The 21,437-nt window shown below is 36.6% G+C and overlaps 1 protein-coding gene and 1 pseudogene across 5 annotated transcripts in view; both read left to right on the plus strand.

Moving 5' to 3' along the window:
* PHKA1 (phosphorylase kinase regulatory subunit alpha 1) overlaps window positions 1–21,437 on the plus strand; it is a 147,798-nt gene that overhangs the window by 100,240 nt on the left and 26,121 nt on the right. For all 5 annotated transcript variants that reach the window (XM_022565569.3, XM_022565566.3, XM_022565567.2 and 2 more), the window contains 7 exons: window positions 366–475; window positions 1,531–1,675; window positions 9,610–9,688; window positions 11,639–11,805; window positions 14,183–14,359; window positions 15,941–16,032; window positions 16,391–16,530. In XM_022565569.3, the coding sequence (XP_022421277.1) occupies window positions 366–475; window positions 1,531–1,675; window positions 9,610–9,688; window positions 11,639–11,805; window positions 14,183–14,359; window positions 15,941–16,032; window positions 16,391–16,530 (910 nt within the window). The remainder of the gene's footprint in view (window positions 1–365; window positions 476–1,530; window positions 1,676–9,609; window positions 9,689–11,638; window positions 11,806–14,182; window positions 14,360–15,940; window positions 16,033–16,390; window positions 16,531–21,437) is intronic.
* LOC149744266 (large ribosomal subunit protein eL31 pseudogene) lies at window positions 1,687–9,596 on the plus strand (annotated as a pseudogene).

The following is a 21,437-nucleotide window of genomic DNA, read 5'->3' on the forward strand; positions in this document are numbered from 1 at the left end:
TTTACCCTGATAAGTTTGATAATCAGAATAGCTTTTGCACTTTTCATGGGCTTTAAGGAAATTCAGTGAATTTCCTTATGAATATAGATAATAACATTCTATCATTCATAGAACTCTTAATTTTTATATGCATCTAGATGATTTAGCTTCTTTATAAGAGCATACATTTCTTTAAGAACAGAGATAACTGCCTAGTCTTTCTCTTGGAAAGCCCCACAGTGCTTAGTATGGCCCTGTATATGACATGTACACTAATTTTGAGACACAGAGCTTAGTTTGTTCAATGAGGAAGTGTAAACTATTACAAAAATGTTTGCTGATAGGATTTGCAAAAATGCCTTGACCATTTCTCAATTCTATATCAGGATGCAACAGCAGAATGAAACTCAGTGGAAGACCCTACAGACACATGGGAGTCCTTGGAACTTCAAAACTCTATGACATTCGGAAAACTGTCTTTACCTTCACTCCACAGGTGGGTGGACTGAGCTTTAATGTGCATTGAGGTGAATGGAAATAAAAGAGAAACACTATAGAAATAAAGCATTTAGTGGAGTTGAGACAAGTGTCAGAGTTTCATGTGACCTTGTATATATTAAGTTGCTCAATAAATAGGGCTGGCCAAAAAGTTCGTTTTGGTTTTTTCCATAAGATGTTATGGAAAAACGTGAACGAACTTTTTGGCCAACCCAATCTTTGTTGGGTTGGACTGAATTGATCTTGAAGCACAGAGCTATGCCAAGTGACTGTGACTACCAAGAGTAGTCCTGGGTGTTGCAGAAACAGTGATTAAGGATTTTATAAATGTTGGAATACTTTTAAAAGTACTCTTTATTAAAGATTAAAAATAATACTGTATTCTTTATAAACAAAATATAGTCTTTTTTATTCAGGTACTGAATTAAGTTTTCTATTTGTTTTGGGGAAGTGCCCTCTTTACATGCCCAGAAATCTCTGATATCCTCTTCTAAACAAAAATGTCAGTGCTGTTTTAGCCATGATTATACACTGTTTATTAGCCTGATGTTTATTACCCATATTATAATAGCAAGCCTTATTATATGTATGAATAGGAGGATAAACTATTTTCTGAAAAGAAAGCTTAAGCTTTCTTTTGTCATCTTACATCTGAAATAGTGCCACTGAGTTATAGATGAAAGAATAATGGACCATAGATTCTATCTCTGATTTTGCCGTTTGCTAGTCGTATAACTTTGCTAATCTACTCAGTGTCTCTTGGCCTTATTTTTTATCTATTAAAAAGGAGAAAAGCCCTCACTGGGTTGTTAGAATTAAATAAAATCATGTACTTGAAAACACTTTGTAAACTATAACACACTAAAAATGTCCAGAACTATTGTTTGTACCAGTAAGCCACGAGATACTTTGGGAAGAATTAGGCATTAAATTTGGAGGTATTGTTGCCCCTGTGATATCTTATATACGCTTGTGTATATGTGAGCACTTTGAAATATTGTTTGATAGTTGTGAGAGTAAATTATTCTGAACTGTTATTTTCCTTTTTCTCAGTTTATAGACCAGCAACAATTCTACCTGGCTCTGGACAACAAGATGATAGTAGAAATGCTTAGAACAGACCTCTCCTATCTCTGTAGCCGCTGGAGAATGACAGGCCAGCCCACCATCACCTTCCCCATCTCACACAGCATGCTTGGTAAGGATGTATGAGGCAAGGAACTAATGTATTTTTGAAATAAGTCATGTGGTTGGCCCTTCAAAATCATAGAGTCACTGGAAAGCTACTTTTTGTCATTTATTCTTTCAGCAGTTTTTTTAAGCTCTTGTTTTGTGCCAGGCACTTTTCAAAGCACTGGGTGAATATGGCAGATGAGGTTTCTATTCTCACGGAGCTTATGTTTTAGAATAAATATGTAACAAATAAACCAATACACAAGAATATTTCAAGGGGTTTGAGAGCTATAATTCAAGAGATGTAATAGAATAACTTGTTTGGGGCTACTTCAGATAATTGGTTTCTAGGCCAATTTACAGAAACTTTATTAATACGATTCATTTTAAAGACAGTAATACTATATTCTGCATCTGTCTTACTCCAGTGGAGCATCAAGATTTTATAGATAAGTTCCTAAACTTCTCTTTGCAAGGCTTGCCTAACTGAAGCAATAAAATCTAGCAGGGAAAAGTAAAAAGCCTTTCAGTTTATCTTTCCTTTATTAGCTGGGCTTCCTGACATTGCTTACTTGAAACTGAGTGAAAAGCTTTGTTGTTCTCTCAGTTCCTGGAGGACTAGAGCCAATACTGAAGCACTGCTTCCTTTCTGTATCTCTGCTGTTGCTTCCAAAGGCCTGTTTGTACTACCAAAGTACATAGAATTCCTTTTCATTAGAGAAGAATCCTTTGTCATAAATCATTCAAAGTCCCGACAGACTGTTAGGGATTTTGGTCACATCTCTAAAGTGCTTCAAAAGCACAGGAGTCCAGTGTACTTGTGTACCCATGAATAGTTGAAAGGTTCATTTCTACCTCGACATGTCTTTTCTGTCTGAGAAATACACACATTTTATCCAGTTTGATATAAATAAAACACTCAAAAAAGGAAAAAAAAAAAAAGCACAGGAGTTGAGGAAGTAGGGTAGTCTTTCTTCTTTTTGTCTTTCTTCTTTATTTGAAACAATTAACAAGTGCCCATTTAATAACTACTATGTTCCCAGAACTGTCTTTAGAAAGTATAAAGTCTAATTGGAGAAACAAAGCTAATTCACAAAATTAATAGAAAACAATTCAAGACAGTATATAAAGAAGTACTAAACCATTAGATTAGTATTTTACAGTGACAGTGATCAAGTTGTCAAAGAAAATTTCTTGACTAGGTGGGACTTATCCAGGCTTTTTGGGATGTGTAGTATTCATATATGAGGAGAGAAGAAGGAAAGGTACTTTAGGTGAGGGAAAAAATACCATGGGTGAAGCCTGGAGGCAGGGATGCCCTTGACTTGTGAGTGGACAGTGAAGAGGCCACGCTGAATAGAGTGGGCCTTTCATGTTGGAGTATAATTATCAACAAAATTGGATTAGTCAAATGGGGTCAGATTATGAAGACCTTGAAAATAAGCAGATAAATTTAAAACAAATTGTCTCAGAAGTCTGAAGCTATTAAAAGTTTTTGAGCAAGGAGTGATATGATGAAAGTGATATTTAAGGAATATTGACTTAGTGACAGTATACACTGTAGTTAGAAGAATCTGATATCAAGGAAACTAATCCAAGTATGAGGTGATGAGAAGATACACTGGATTGATGATAGTAAAAATTGAGTGGGAAAGAAGGATACAAGAGTCATTTTAAACACCACCTGCAAGTCAGGTGTTGGCCGACTAGATATGAGATATGAATCAAGATAATGCCAACATTTAGAGAGACTAGGTAAATAATGCTGCCATTGATAAAAGCAGAGAAATTATAAAGGAAGATGCCAGTTGTAAAGGGACATGTTGAGTTTATAGTGACAAAGAGGTTTCAAAATTGAAATGCCTAATAGTTGGGATGAGATATACAGCCATAGCTTGGGAGGAAGAATAAAATTAAGATCTAGATTTAAGTCACAAAGTTTTGATACTTGGTACATGGTCACACAACAAAAAAACAGAAGTATCAATAGCAATAATAACTGCAATGTTTATTGAGCACTTTCTCTGTGCCATGCACTGAGCTAAGTCCTTTCAGTGCTTTATTTTGACATCTCCACAACAACCCTATTCAGGTAGGTACTGTTAATAGCCCCCATTTTATAGATGAAGAAGGTGATTCATTTTGTAGTCACAAAGCTAGTAAGCAACAGAATCAGGCCTCAAACCAGGTCTGTCAGTCTCCAAAACCTACATTACTAATAGCTGTGTATTTTTGTCAGGGAAAATTTTGTGCTGGTGAAATGAGAATGAACATATTAGTGATCACATTAAAATGTGAATTAGTTAAATTCTCATATTAAATATAGATTCCTAGGATAGGTAAAAGCAAAATCTAGCTAGATGCTACTTACAAAAGCTATCCCTAAAATAAAATTGTGTGGAAAAACAGAAAATAAAGGAAGACATAAAGATATATCATGTAAACGCTAACAAAAAGAAAGCAATGATGGCAATATTAATATCAAAAATAGCAAATAGAATTCAAGGCACAAATCAGTAAATGGGATATAAAGGATATTTTATATTGATAAGAGTTATAGTATATGAAGACTGTGGAACATTTATAAATTTTTATCTACTGAAGAATATCAGTGAAATGCATAAAGCAGATATTTAGGAAAACTTAAGGACATTATGATAAATCCATTGTACAGTCATAGTGGGAAACGATAACATACCTCTATCATAATGTCACAGATCCATTATACAAAATCACTAAAGATATAGAGGATTAACAGACTTGATTTTTGTGTTTACAGGTGTATGTGAAAGTATACCCAGAAAGACAGAATACACAAAGAATGTTTATTTTTTAAAAGTAGAAATAATATAGATGATATTGCCAGACATAGCACATAAAATTAATTAAAACAAAAATAATTTCTTAAAAACCTGACCATGAAGGAATTAAAATTTTTGCAAATAGTTCTTTGATTAAAGAGGAAATCAAATTTGAAATTATATAGTGTTTTAAAATGAAAAATGATACCACTACTAATCAAAACTTAAGAGATTTGGCCAAAGTCATATTTAGAAATTTTCATATTCTTGAATATTTTCACTTTTGAAAAAAAAAAGAGTTCTGTTTCCAGACAAAAAGGAATAGACTCACTTCTCCCTATTCTTCCTGCGAAGTACAGCTAAAAACCCTGGACATTACTATAATACAAACATAAGAAGACTCTGAAAGTTGGAAAAAAGAAGGGAGACTGGCTAGGGACTTTGAACCTAAGAAATGACACAGCAGTGAATTTCCTGGGTTTTCCTTCTGCCTCATATATCCTGGACTGGGTGCTGGAGAAGTTATCATCCCAGAAACACAAATGGGTACAAATTTTAAAAGGTCCAGGAAAGACCTTCTCCCTCTAGCCAAAGGAACAGGAAAGGGATAGCCTAGCCAGACGGAAAACTTCTAGACAATAAATGTGTTCTAATCTACCCAAATACCACAGAAAAAAACTACAGCCCCATTCCCATCCCTATCAGTGAGGCTGTGTGGGGAACCTAGACTACTGCCTTCACACAGTTGTGAAGAGGTGCCCCCTCCCTCCTTAGGGATAGTGTCTGAGAAGAACTAGTGGGGAGCTTAGACTTTCATCCTTACTGAACAGTAGAGGAACTCCTTCCACACCCACCTAGCAGTAACAAGGCAGCGCTCCCTTCCCTGCTGCACAATATCAGAGGAGACTTGCTGAATCAGAAGATTCAATAAGATCCACAGTCTTGTAAGATGATACCCCAAATTTCCAGAATACAATAGAAAATCATTCATACCAATGCCCAAGAAAATCTCAACTTCAATGAGAAAAGATGATCAACAGATACCAACACCAGGATGACAAATATGTTGGAATTACAACAAAGATTTTAAGGCAGTCATCATAAAAATACTTTACCAAGCAATTACAACCACACTTCAAACTTGAAAGTAGGAAGTCTCGGCAAAGAAATTGAAGAGATGGAGAACCAAATGAAAGTTTTAGAATTGAAAACTATAATAACTGAAATGAAAACTTTCTAGATAGGCTCAGTAGCAGAAGAAAATAGACTGAACTTGAAGGTAGAACTATAGAAGTGAACAAGAGTAAAAACAGACTGAAAAATATGAACAGAGCCTCAGAGACCTATGGGACTAATAATGAAACATCTAGCATTCATGTTATGAGTCCCAGAAGGAGAGGAAAAAGAATATAGGGCTGAAAAAAGTATTCCAACTAATTATGGCTGAAAAAAATGGCAAAAGGCATAAACCTACGGATTCAAAAAGCTGAGAGAGTCCCAAACTGGAAAAACCCAAAGAAATCCATGCCAAAACATAATGATCAAATTCCTGAAAATTAAAGAAAAAGAAAAAATCCTGAAAGTGGTAAGAGAAATGATACATTGCCTATGTGGGAAAACAACTAGAATGACAGCAGATCTCATCAAAAACCCTGGAGAACAGAGGGAAGTGGCATAACATTTTTCAAGTGTTTAAAGAAAAGAATTAATAAACTAAGAACTCTGTATCCAGTTAAAATGTACTTGAAGAATAAAGGGAAAAAAGACATTCTCAGGTGAAGCAAAACTAAATGAATTTGTCTGAAGGAGATCTGCTCTAAAAGAATAGCTTAAAGGAAGTTCTTGAAATAAAGAGGAAATAATGCAAAATGGAATGTTGGAACATCAAGCAAGAAAAACAACAGTTGAAAGAGTAAGAATACAGGTAAATACAATAGACTTTCTCCACTTCAGTTTTCTAAATTATGTTTGACGTTTGAAGCGAAAATCATAACGCTGTCTGATGTGGTTCTCAAAGTATGTAGAGGAGATCTTTAATGCAGTTATATATTGGGGGAGGTAAGGGACTGAAAAGGAAATAAGTTTTTTTTCAAGCATAAACATTGTAAAGCAATTATACTGCAATAAAGATGTAAAAAAAAAGGAAATAAGGTTTTTACACATCACTTTAAACTTGTGAAATATTGACACTAATAGACAATGATATATGTATAATGCATGTTTGTATATATTATGTAATACCTAGGGTAACCACTAAGAAGTCTATACAAGGAGATAAAGTAAAAAACACTATAGATAAATCAAAATGGAATTCTTGTGTTTCAGAAAACAGGAAGAAAAAATAGAAGAACAGAGGAACAAACAAAAAAAAATAAGTAAAATGGCAGACTCATTCCTAATATATCAATAATTACATTAACTGTAAATAGCCTAAATATACCAATTAAAAGACTGAGATTGGCAGAGTAGATTTAAAAATGACCCACATATATGCTGTCTCCATGAGATTCACTTCATATGTAACAATATAGGTAGACTAGAATAAAATAATGGAAAAAATATGCCATGTAAAATTAATTTTAAAAATCAGAAGTGGCCATGTTAATATCTGGTAAAATAGACTTCAGAATAAAGAGAAAAAATATAGATAATAAAAATAATGTTAAGAATGAGGAAGGGGATATAGCAACAGAAATGGAGGAGTCTTTACAAATTATAAAAGAATACCAAATACAATTTTATAAATCTAGATAAAATTGACAAATGTCTAGAAAAGTAAATAATATAAGAATAAGCTTAAGAAATAAAGACACATATAGAGAACAAATTATGGATACCAAGGGGGTGGGATGAATTGGGAGATTGAGATTGAAATATATACACTACTATGTATAAAATAGGTAACTAATGAGAACCTACTGTATAGCACAGGGAAACTACTCAGTGCTCTGTGGTGACCTAAATGGGAAGGAAATCTGACAAAGAGAGGGTATATGTATACATATAACTGATTCATTTTGCTGTACAGCAGAAATTAACACAACATTGCAAAGCAACTGTACTCCAATAAAAATTAATTTAAAAAAAGAATAAGCTTAATAAGAAATATGCATAAAACTATGTAAAAAATTATAAAGCTAATAAAAAACATAAAAGAAGATTTTAATTACTAGAGAGACATACCATGTTGCTAGATGGAAATCGTTAATATTGAGAAGATGTTTATTCTTATTAAATTAATCTATCAATTCAGTGAATTCCAAATCAAAATAAAGACAAATTTTTATGAACAAGCTGAATCTAAATTGCATATGGAAGAGAAAATGTACAAGAATAACCAGATTTTTTAAAAACTAGAAACAAGAGAAGATAGATCCATTGGAATTACAATAATGATAAAGACAGCAATCCAAATAGCAGCAAAAGAATATAAATAAATACATTTGGGAAAATCGTTCATTTAGGCCTGCTACTTTACATTTTATGCAAAATTAAATTCTAAATAGATTAAACAGCTAAGCAACAAGAAAAACTATAAAAGTATTAGAAGAAAGTATGGAAGGATGTTTTTGTGATCTTGGGCTGAAGAAAGCTGTACTTTGCAAGATGCAGAAAGGAAAACTTGACAGATTTTAAAACATGAAAATCTAAATTAATCTTTGTTTCTAAATAAATATTTTATACAAAAATGAAGTGTGGTTGAGGCTGAAAGACAAATAATAAAGTAGATAAAATATTTGCCATACATATGATAGAGAAAAGGGTAATAGTCACAAAACATAAAGAGGCCTTGAAAGTCAATTGAAAAAAAAAGATTATTTTTTAAAAACATGGGGAAAGAGCTTTCCAACCCAAGCCTGGCAGAATGGCTCCTGCAAAGAAGGGTGGCGAGAAGAAGGGCCAGTCCGCCATCAACAAGGTGGTGACCAGAGAATACACTATCATCATTCACCAGCGCATCCATGGAGTGGGTTTCAAGAAGCATGCCCCTTGGGCAGTCAAAGAAATCTGGAAATTTGCCATGAAGGAGGTGGGAACTCCAGATGTACACATTGACACTGAGCTCAACAAAGCTGTCTGGGCCAAAGGAATAAGGAATATCCCATACTGTGTCCATGTGCGGTTGTCCAGAAAACATAATGAAGATGAAGATTCACCAAACAAGCTCTATACATTGGTTTCCTATGTACCTGTCACCACTTTCAAAAATCTACAGACAGTTAATCAACTAACGGTTGATTGTCAAAGTTTTCGAACCACCAAAAAAAAAAAAATGGGAAAAGAACATGAACAGGCAATTCATAAAAGAAATACAAATAGCCAGTCTATACATGAAAACGTGCTCAATCTTACTAGTATTAAAATTAAAACAATGTATTTTTTAACGTATCAGATAAACAAAGATTAAAAAGATTATTAACACCATTGTTGTTAAAGATGTGGGGAAACAATCACTTTCTATACTGATGGTAGACATAGTGGCACAACTTTTTTAGTGTGCAGTTTGGCAGTCTATAAAGTTTTTAGTAAGTGTTCCCTTTGTTCTAACAGTTCTACGTGTAAGAATTTATCCTAAGGAAATAATAGAAAAATTGCATCACAGTGTTGCTTATAATACAACAGTCTAAATATCTGTTATGGAATCATTTTTAGCTTTTGCAAAGAATTAGTTAGAAAAAGTGGATCACAAAAGAGTATGTGTAGTATGATCCCCTTCACATAAAGTTGGATAATTGTTAGCCTTCTAAATATTTTTTATGCCTACACACATGTAAACCAAAGCTCATTGGATGAGATAATGTATAAAATGTTCAGCACAGTACTCGGCACATAACATTCAACATATGGTTGCTGTTGTTATTATTGTCAGCATTCAGTAATCATTCTGTGTTCTGCAATCAGGCAATGTGCTAAATACTTACAATAAATAAGATACTGTCTGTGAGGAACTCTCCTCTCTTGGTCATCATCCCTTACCGTTTCCCATTCTGCACAGCGTCATTGGCTCTCAGATGAAGTGTTGAAATACAGGGTGGTCAACGAGGACTATCTCATTTGTACCATCACCACCAGAAAGTTGGTTTAAAATAATTGAAAGATTCCCCTTATTTCAAAGTTAAAACCACAAAGATTGTTTTAAAATTCTCTTCATTTTAAGATGAAGATGGAACCAGCTTGAATTCAAGTATCCTGGCAGCACTCCGAAAAATGCAGGATGGCTATTTTGGTGGGGCAAGGTAAGTGACCTCTATGCACTCAGTAGTGAAATGTGAAATTTGGATGCTGGGTACAGTAATGGTAGACTTGTGATGCCTTTCTCTGTATCTTTAGCAACATATACCTATCCTATTCCAGGAGCTGGTGTTTGATAGATTGAATCAAGGAATTTAATGTTAAAGAGAAGGGTTGGAATTTTTCCCCACCCTGTTCTTTGCCTACACTCCATAAATTCAGTGGATCAGGAAACTTACCCTGGAAGGAAGGAAGAATGGAAGGGAGGGAGGGAAGGAGGGAGGAAAAGGAGGTTACTGGACTATTCATTTCTCACTGCTTTTCTTTTTTCCCTAAGTTTTTATTTTGAAAAATTTCAAGTAGACACAAATATGCAGGAATCTTATTGAATACCATATACCCTCCCTCAAGACTCACCTGTTGTTAACATCTGTCCCACTTGTGTGTTCTCTCTCCCCCATTCCCTCCCTTCCTTCCTCTCCTCCCTCCCTTCCTCTCTTGTTCCCTACCCTTCTCCCTCTCTCACACATACATATGTGCGCATGCACACACACGCACACACACACACACACACACACAGGCACACACACTTTTTTCGCTAAAGTGTGTGAGAGTTAGTCAGAGATATCATGACTCTTTAACCCTAAATACTTCAGTTTCTGTCTTCTAAGAAAGAGGACATTCTCATACATGACTACAATATAATCAGCACACTCAGAAAAGTTAATATTGATACGATACTATTATCTAATATGGAGTCCATATTCAAAATTACCCAGTTGTCTCAATAATGTTTTCCCATAGCTTTTTTCCCACTCCAACTCCAATGAAAGATCACTCGTTGGCTTTTAGTTATTATATCTCCTTGATGTCTTTTAATCTAGAGCAATTCCCCAGCCGTTTGTTAATATTTCATTACAATTTTCATTACATTTTTAAAGAAAGAAGGTCAGTTATTTTGCAGAATGTCTCTCAGTTAGTTTAAAATGTTATCTTCTGAGTCACTTTCCCCTGTCTGAGTTTACTCATTGGTGACCTCACAATGGACGTGTCTATTGCTTGCCAGCCCTTCCATGGGGAGAGCACTTCTCTCCATATTCTTCATAATCCTCCATTCGTGTCTAGATTCCATTATGCTTTCCGCAACAATCTTTGACCAAATGGCTTTATCTTCCATTGATCAATCAGTTATTACTAATGGGGTTGTAAAATCGTGATTCTGTGTTTCTATCATTCTTTGTACATGTATTAGTTGGAATCCTTCTGTTAAAAAAAAAAAGCTCTCCCTTACCCCCTTTAATTTTGTAGTCTTATTGCCAGCATAGAGTCATAAATTCTTATTTTATTTTTATGTCATGCTTCATTCCATTGTCTATTTCAGTGTACATATTATTCAAGATCTGGCCATTGGGAGCCCCCTCAAGCTGACTTCTTTAGAAAATCAGTACTATTGACTTTCCCTTTGGGTTTGGTTTTGCAATTGGCTTTATAAGTAGGGGAAGATATGGCTTACAATCTACTATAATTCTTAAAATTGTCAGATACCATTTTTTTCTTTTCAAAATGGTCTTTTTGAGTATTTTTTGAAATGATATGACAGATTTGTGGTGATTTATCTTCATTCTGTCCTAGCTTCTCTTGCAGCCAATGGAAGTTTTTGCCAGATATTTGGCATAGTTAGCAATGTAGTATGTGGCAGTGAAAGCGAGCAAAACTGATCTGCTGGTGGATTGTGAACCCATAATTGTAGTCTTTATTAACATAGTACCCTAACCTATACTACACTATGTCTAGGAGTGCTGTAAATTTTCACTTTTACAAAATTTGTACTAATGTATAAACGTTAGTAATCCCCCAACAGAACATTCTAGGTATCCTTTTTATCACTAAACTGTGTTGTTTTGAAAATGATTTCCTCTGATTTTCTGTTTTCTGTTTACCCTCTTAATTGTCAGGATTCAAACAGGTAAACTGTCAGAGTTTTTGACAACATCTTGCTGCACACATTTGAGCTTTATGGAACCTGGACCTGAGGGTAAATTGTACAGTGAAGATTATGATGACTATGATAATGAGCTGGAATCTGGTGACTGGATGAATGGCTATGGTTCAACCAGTAATGGTAAGAAGGCTTCATAAATGCACTGGCCTTACTGGACAAGAATACAAAGTATTGTTGAGCATCCTCCTTAATATTTCTCCTGCCAGCAGTCTCACTCCTATTTAATACACCTAATACACCTTTTGTTTGGCTTTACTTTTCATTCTTCTACTTACCTTTGGTTTTTGGTCTAACATCCCTGTGGTGATTGTGGAGTATAGAGTTGGACTATCCCTTACTAAGGTTAGGGGAATTTCTCTCCCAGGTACATAAAATGACTGGTACTTTAAAAATGGGAGGAAGCAATGGTGAGTGAGAGATATTTAATCAAGTATGTAGTAGGAACACTAGACATATACGTACTGCTTTTTGACATTAAAAAGCATAAAAAGTATAAAATTCCGTCAGCGTTCTTTTATATAGAATATTATATAATCTATAATTTTATATTCTAATATATTCTATATATTCTAATTTTATATAGTTCTTTTATATAGAATATTATAGGGGTACATCAGAATCTCTGGGGAGGTCTGCGTAGTTTGAAAAAGCCGATTTGGTACGCCTATTGCTTTCATATTACAACTAGACAAATAACGCAGAACAAAATCTAATTGGCTTCTATGAATACAAAGATGATATAGTGAGAAAGCATCATGGGGGCCTGACAAACACCCTAAAGTGTTAAAATGCTGACCTAGGCAGGGCAAGCATTACATTATTTGAATCCCACAGAGAGAAGGGCCAGTGGGAGTGAATTATTGTTCTAGTTATGTAAAACATGGTTTGCCTGCTTTCACTGTCTGGTTTTCTGATTGTTAAGCCTATATCTTAAGGCAGCCAATTTCTTTATCTTAAGAGTGCTGTGTTGGAGAGAAGAAATATAAATAAATTGGCTTTCCTCAGTGAGCTAGCAAGCATAATCTCATATACAATAAACCAAAACACTAGCAGTCAGAAGGACTATTTTCTCATTTGGGCTCAGCATTTACTTACCTAAATACCGTTTAATTCACTCTGTTTTTGTAAGTTCTAAAATAGTGTGAATTTCTTTGTTTGAAGAGTACATTAAATACAAGATTATTTCCTGTTATCAGTAATACCCAAAGTCATGATATCTATCTTGGCATAAGCTGAAATATTTTGAAAACCAAATAAGACTGATCAGATATTGAGGTTGTTTGCTATTGCATAGGTAGTTGTGATTTACATCTGTAGCACTCATTCTCTTAGATTGCTTTCTTAAATATATCTCTTTAATGATATGTTTTACTAAGCTTGAAATTATGCATTCTGAGTCACTTTCCCCTGTCTGGGTTTGCTCATTGGTGGCCTCACAATGGACGTGTCTGTTGCTTGCCAGCTGTTCCATGGGGAGAGCGCTTCTCTCCATATTGTTCATAATCCTCTACTCAAGTGTCTAGATTGTATTCAAGGTTATAATATTTGTCATTAAGTTGTCACTGAGTATGAGGTCCACTCCTGCAGCTCTGCTAGTTCCCATTAGTCACATCAGAGTACAGAAGGACATCTGGAGAGTTCCCCAGAGGTAATCAAAATCCAGATGATACATGACTGACGTAGCAAACTTCAGTATTGATCCAAACATTGGGCTTTTCCAACTATAAATGTTGCAAGTGTTCATGTAAAATCTGAAATGTTAAGCAGCCACAAGATATATGTATTTTTTTTGTTTCCATTATCCATAGTCAGAGAGAATGTTACAGAAGGTGTGGGGGGGAGGGAGAGACCAAGAGGATAAGGACTATATCTGTCTTCTTCAGCACTGAAACCTCAGCAACTAGTACACCACCTGGTCCATAGCGGGCAATAAATATTTGGTGAGTAAATGAAGGGGGTAACAAAAAAGACCAACGTGTGGTCAGTAGTCCTTTTGACACCAGTGCCACATGGAGCTTGTTTTTTCTTTAGCAATTGTAGCTGCCATTTGTGGAATCTGTCTGTTTTCAGCTAGGCTCAATGTTTAGTAGAAGATTTTTGCCCTTCCCCACAAGTCTCCTCATACCAGTGAGACTCAAAGGGCCCTATTCTACTCCTCCACCACAACTGCCACCACCACTACCATCACACACACATACATAGGTTATGAAATGCTCCACCTGGCCTATAATAAGCTCATACTACTTTCAGGGAACCTAATATTGTCTCAACAAAGTTGAGGAACAGGTGGATCCTGGTAAATAGCCATAGTTTCTGAATAGTAAAGCTACGAGATTGTATAATGATCACCAGCTATTTTCCCCCATGAGCTAAAACAACCTGGTTTTGGTGCTGTGTTGTGGGTACAGGAGCCAGTCATTCTGTTTGGTGGGGTAGATTGTGAAGTAACTAAAATGTTTATTTTTTTCTCTCCCCCCTCCCCCCACTAACCTTGCAGCTCGCTGTGGTGATGAAGTTGCTCGTTATTTAGATCACCTTTTGGTGCACACGGCTCCCCATCCTAAAGTAGCCCTTACCCCACAGAAGGGAGGGATAAATCGGTTCCGAGCTGCTGTGCAGACAACCTGCGATTTAATGTCCTTGATGACCAAGGCCAAGGAGCTGCATGTACAGAGTGAGTAATGCCATGACTCACTGGAGTCAGGAACAGGATGACATGAAGCCCAGGATGGGGGTGGGGTGTTTATTACAGTGTAGTCAGGAACTTTGTTTTGTTCACTGCTTTATCCCAGCATCTCAGACAGCACCTAGAACATATTAGATGCTCAAATATTTGTAAAATTAATGAATTTTTACAATTAAAAATGGGTAATTAATGGGTATAGTTTTGCTATAGATAGTGCTGTGTAGTCTGGTTTAACCAGTTACATAGCAAGAAGAGACAGAACAAGAGACATGGAGCATATTCAGTTTTAACATCAAAGTATTAAAATGTGGAAAGGATTTTTTCCTCCTTTGGAAAAGTTACTAATTTGGAAGTAATTTTATTTAAAGAGAAAGCATTGCAGACTATTACAAGATAGCCTTGCAATGGAAAGGGAGATATTCTCCCTTAAGTAAGCTAAATCTGGTTCCTTAGGCCAGCTGTAACTTATACAGTCAGTTGTTCCAGCAGTGTAGAGCTGTATTTGTCAACTACAGTATCATTCTTCAACAGCTTTACCATTCTTCTCCCCAAGACTACTATCCTCCCTCAGTAGTATTCACGGTGGAGGATGTCTTCTACCACACATTGCCAGGAGTAGTCATGGTTCCTAAGAGTGTTCAGTACCTGTATGATAGCTGCATATGAAGGGACAGAAGGGCTCCTTGGCCACACCTAGAGGACCTAAATGTTAACATTTCACAGATGATGAGAATGATTGAGATGCATGATCACACTGTCTAAAATTTTATTGACCATTACTAACCAAAGATATTAAACATGATCATTGGGGAATCATTTAACAGTTAGAAAAGGGAAAAGCTTAGCATACATAGCCTTTGCGTATGCTTCCTTGACAAAGGGCTTATGCAAAGACATCAGCTTTATTAAGTTATACTTCTTGATTGTGAATCAGGAAACTTGAACTTAATTCCCAGCTCTGCTACTTACTTGCTTGAACAGTTATCTGAGCTCTGTATCTCTCTTTCTCTATCTGTAAAATGGCAAAAATGACAAGAGAGTCTCTCCTTAGAGGTTATGGTAAGTGTTTTAACAATGAACTGTAAGTAAAAATCTTAGGAATGTCTCGAAGTTGGTCAGCCACTACATTTTTTGATTCCCTAGATAGGGTCATCCGTTTATCTGTTCTCAAGCAATTCCAACTGCTAGCAGCCAGATATTCTTCTGAGAGAGTCCAGAAAATACAAAATGTAACTGGGTTCTTTCTGTTATATGTGGTATTCTATTAAAGTATCAGTGATGGCACCATTGTGGTATTGATTACGTTTGTAGAATTTAATATCTTATATGTCCAGCTGATGCTATAATTCTAGATATTCCATTCAAAATATGTTGATTGATTGATTGAATATCCTTTGATTTATCTGCCCTTCATATTTCTTTTCTTTGCTATTACCAAGAAAGGGTAAACTTCTCATTCTTGTTCTATAAAGAACCAACCCATATGTAACTTCATTGTTGAGGTCAACTGTGCATTTTTATTAATCTCTTAATTATCTAAGCTTTTCCATAAATATCAACCTCTTGCAGATGTACACATGTATCTTCCTACAAAGATATTTCAGGCTTCCTGGCCTTCACTCAACTTACTTGACTTACTTCATGCACCACAAGAGGACCAGGTAAATTTGCACAGGAGGTATTTCTATCAGCTTTTTGCAAAACTGCCATTCTTACAGAAAATAATAGAACTAGTCATTATGGTTTCTACTAGTAACTGGTGGTAGGCAAAATGCCACCATGGTGAAGATAAATGTCCTTTTTAGTTCACTTTTTAAATGGGCAAGTTTTTCTAGTCAGGCTTAAGAAAACTAGATTGCTGTATCATGCATTCTGAAGGTGTCATTGTTTTTGCTTTACTTTTTGTCAAAATTTAGGAAACTCTTATGGAAAAGGTTTAGAAAGTGAAAAGATCAACACTCTAGGGCGTTATTTAAGGTGAGCACTTGTGGATTTTTTTTGTCTTTTCTCAAACTAAAGGTTCCCTCTGTTCGTGTAGAAATACATCTTCCTAGAGACCCATCTGGGGAGGTGGACTTCAAAGCACTGGTTTTACAGTTGAAGGAGACCTCCAGCTTACAGGAGCAAGCTGATATCCTCTATATGCTATATACTATGAAGTAAGTGATGGATATTATCAATCTACTTTCATGATCATATAGAAAACGAAGTATAGCATAGTAAGTATAGCACTGCTCTGGAGTCTCACTGTTGTGGATTTGAATAGTTTTGCAACCTACCCACTGCGTAACTTTAAAGTCTCAATTGTCCTCATTTATAAAATTTGGATTATACCTACCTCATAGAATTGTTTTAAAGATTAAAACAAGATAAAATATCTGCAGTCTCTAATACAATGCCTGGTACATAGTAAGTGACTAACAACATAAACATTATTATCATTATTATGGTTATTTTAAGCCTCCATTATTTGGTAAAATCTATAGATAAATTTTTAACTCAAAAGAAGTAAGAATATGGAGGCTTACAGGAAAAAAAAAGTAGCATTAGTGAGTGTTTGCTGTGTGTCAGGCACCCTCTGCTAGGTACATTTTATCTAGGTACCTCTAACTCTAGGTACCTTGAACTCCTCTCTCCTGTCCCCCAAATTCCCCCACAAAATTACCTGTTCTTCCTCATTTATTCATGTTGTCAGCACCATGAAGAGGCAGGATGGACCCCCGCCCTCCCCTAATTGGTTTTGGATGTCAAGACTGATGATGCCATACACATACCAGAAGGGTGTGGGTCCTTAAAAAGCAGGGAAAGAGGCTGGATTTGGAATTTTATTATGATTAGAAGGTGAGGCTGGGATGAGGGTTCATTCTCAACAGCACCAAAAGAGGGAACACTCAGACTTTTTTATCAACTTGCCCAGGAGTTGGCTGGAAAGGAAAGGGGAATGGTAGGACTTGAAAGCAGTCAGCAGTCAAATATCAAAAATGGAGTCGCAAAAAAAGAAAAAAAAAATGAAGTCGCTCCTATGAAATTCTCCATCTCTATTGTTGGAATCAACACCTACCTAATCATCAAGCCTTCTCCCTATATCCAGTTAATCACCAAGTCTGTCCAGTTTTACCTCTAAATATTTATCTTCTGCATCTCTAATATTGCTGCCTTCATTCAGGCCTATGTCTCTCCCTAGGACTATTGTTACAGTTTCCTAACAAGTCTTTCTACTTCAATCTAGTTTTCCTCAAACGCGTCCTCAACAGAGGAGGGAGAGTAACTTTGATGATGTTGCCGAAATGCCCAGGCTTACACAAAAGTAGAGAGAATACTGTGATGAACACTTTTGGACCCATCTCCCAGCCTGAACAACTAAAAACTCATGGTTAATCTTGTCACATCTATATTCTCATTCTCTCTTCCTCCTGGATTATTTTGAAGAGGATACACCAAACATTTTATCAGTTTATTCTTAAATATTTCAGTATTATTTCTAAAAGACAAAAACCTCTTAAAACATAACCACAATGGGACTTCTGGTTCTGGACAAGATAGAGTAAATGCATTTCTCTCTGTTCCTCCTGCTAGGTACAGGAGGACATTATTTATAAAACAAACATAACAAGATGTTGAAAGGTGGAGAGAAGGCAGCAGGCTGGCTAAGGACCTCATGATTCGAGGACTGAGAGGGTGCTGACGTCCCCAGGTTTTCTTTGTTGCCTCACTGGGTGCTGGAGAAGCCAGCAGCCTGAAAAGGCCAGTCAGTGGGCACAGACAACAAAAGCCCTAAGGAAAACCCGTTCTTCCCAGACAAAGGGCTAGGAAAGAGGCACTCAAGCAACACACACAACTTTTAAACAATAACCACTCTATTCCAGCCAAGCACCAGAGAAAAATCTGCGGTGCTACCCCTGTCAGCAAAGGCTGAGTGGAAAGCCCAGACTTCTGCTCTCACCAAGGCAGGCACTGCTCCACCTTTCTCACTGCCAGGGGAGTGTCAAAGAAGGCTAGGTAGGGATTTGGGACTTTCATCCCCTCTAGGTGGTAATGAAGTCCCCTTGGCCTGACTCCAGAGCCTATGCCATTTCCATCAGATTATGGTGTTTAATGAGTAAGTAAAAAAGGAAGCTGAAAAGCCCGCCAGCACTAAAGTCAAAGTTTTACACATCCAATTTTATTAAAAATAGCCCAAACATATTTTAAGCCATTTAGGGCCTGCCTGCTTTGTATCCTCCTCAAAACTCAACCTGCATCTGCTAGCAAGAGATAAGCCCTGGGCCATGAGTGTCCCAAACCATTGCTGCCATTCAGAACTTTCTAACCTAGAGCCTCCCCACAGTGCTACTGAGGGACTACACCTAGACCTGTAACCCCGCTCCTCCCCTCTTCCCTGGGAGTTCCCTTGCCCTCCTCCTGTTATGGATGGTAGAACTTGTGCCTTATATAAGCCTCCTGACAGTCTGATGCTGTGAGGGACTTTGCCTCTCATACAACCCTGTCCAAGTGCCAACTGTTAAAGCTTGTTATGTGCTACTACCAAGAAAAAGACATGGGTTTTATTACTCTGATACCTCTATTCCTTTCCTTTTTCCTTTAGGATAAGCAGTCTGTTCAAAAAGTATCAGTTGAATACTTATGTACCAGGCACAATGCTAAATGCAGAGTAATGAAAAGATAGAGAAGGTGAGAAGAGATAAGGGTTAAGGACAGAATGACTAATGACTGTAGCTTGAATGAAAACTGAAGATTCAGCAGGGTCATTGGGATAGGCAAGCAAAGGCTTGAAACACTCATGCTTTCCTACCAATTCAGATGGTCCATGGTTGACTGCCAACTCTTCCACTCCTAACATGAGTTTTCTTCATCTAATCCTGTACATACTAACTTCACCATAACATCTGATCAAAACCTGTAATCTCACTAGAACTAGTTACTCTAGTATCAAACCACTTGAGTAGATTGTTTGATGTGCTGCATGGTTTTTAATACACTTGGAATTCTGCCCAATATCCCTTGTGGATTTGAGTAGAAACTGGGAGGTGGGGTTTCCTATGTCTGTTGACTAGTATTCCTTCTGTGAGTTGTCTGTTCATAACCATTGTTTGCTCTCCATTGGGTTATTTATATTTTCCTTATAGTAATAGTATATATTACTATTTTGTTTGTTATATTTGTTGCAGATATTTTGTCCAAGGAATTTGTGTTTTAACTTTGTTCATATGCTTCTCTCTATCCAAACTTTCGTTTTTTAAAAAAATATTTATTTATTTACTTATTTGGCCACACTGGGTCTTAGTTGCGGCACACAACATCTTCGTTGTGGCGTGGGGGATCATTAGTTGTGGCACGTGGGATCTTTAGTTGCAGCATGTGGTGTCTAGTTCCCTGACCAGGGATCGAACCCCGGCCCCCTGCATTGGGAGCGTGGAGTCTTAACCGCTGGACCACCAGGGAAGTCCCAAAAGTTTTGTTTTATATAGTCTTTTCTTTTTTGGCTTCTGAGTTTCTTATCATGCATGGGGAGAACCTTCTCCCCTCCCAGAATTTAAAAATATTTTAAATACCTTTAAGAATTTTAAAAAATTTAAGTCCTTAATCTACTCAGAATTCATTTTTATATGTCTTCTTACTCAACATGTCTAAAGTCAAATTCAGTCTTTACCAGAAACCTACTACTGCCTGACGCTTTTCATGGTATTATCATTCTTTCAGTCATCCAGACTTGAAATTGTGTCAACATCTTCAAGTCCTTCTAATCCCCTGCTTCTCCCTACCACATCACCACCACTACTGTTGGGAATCAGTGACCAAACCTATATCCTCTATAATCTAACTTTCAACCTTTACCATTGCTCCCCCATCACAATGTGAATACTGCCACCAAAACAGCCTGCTACTTATCACATCCAAAACAAAGCCTGTACATGACCACTTTCAGACCTTGGTTCATGTTTTTTCCTCTGTCTGGACTACTCTCCCTTTACCACATCCCATCTCTCCTCGTTGGAATTCTAGCTATCCATCAAGGCCTGGATCATCTGTCACCTCCATGAAACTTTCTCTGATACCTAGGAATAAAAAGGATCTTCCCTGATTATGAGATCTCATAACATTTATTTTCATATTATTTATTTTTATTTTGACTATTTCAAACTTAGAGAAAAGTTGTAAGGATAGTACAAAAAAAAAGTTCTGAGAAAACCATAATTCAAAAAGTCATGTACCACAATGTTCATTGCAGCTCTATTTACAATAGCCAGGACATGGAAGCAACCTAAGTGTCCATCAACAGATGAATGGGTAAAGAAGATGTGGCACATATATACAGTGGAATATTAGCCATAAAAAGAAACAAAATTGAGTTATTTGTAGTGAGGTGGATGGACCTAGATTCTGTCATACAGAGTGAAGTAAGTCAGAAAGAGAAAAACAAATACCATATGCTAACACATATATATGGAGTCTAAAAAAAAGAAAAACAAATGGTCATGAAGAGCCTAGGGGCAGGATGGGAATAAAGACACAGACTTACTGGAGGATGGACTTGAGGATATGGGGAGGGGGAAGGGTAAGCTGTAACAAAGTGAGAGAGTGGCATGGGCATATATACACTACCAAACTTAAATTAGATAGCTAGTGGGAAGCAGCCGCATAGCACAGGGAGATCAGCTCGGTGCTTTGTGACCACCTCGAGGGGTGGGATAGGGAAGGTGGGAGGGAGTGAGACGCAAGAGGGAAGAGATATGGGAACATATGTCTGTGTATAACTGATTCACTTTGTTATAAAGCAGAAACTAACCATTGTAAAGCAATTATACTCCAATAAAGAAGTTTAAAAAAGTAATAAAATTAAATTAAAAATTAAAAAAAGAAAAAAGTTCTGGATATCCTTCACCCAGATCCCTCAGATATTCACACTGAGCTTTAATATCTCTCTCCCCCCTCCCTGCCTCCCTCCCTCCCTGTCTTGTTCTTCATCATCTCATCATCACCATCACCACACACACATTTTTTTTCTGAACCATTTGACAGTATGTGGCAAACATGATCCCCTTCTACCCCCAGATACTTCAGTGTG

The sequence above is a fragment of the Delphinapterus leucas genome, chromosome X (genome assembly GCF_059928025.1).
Source record: "Delphinapterus leucas isolate spDelLeu-1000000601 "Yukka" chromosome X, BTC_Dleu_Yukka2, whole genome shotgun sequence".
Classification (NCBI taxonomy): Eukaryota; Metazoa; Chordata; class Mammalia; order Artiodactyla; family Monodontidae; genus Delphinapterus; species Delphinapterus leucas.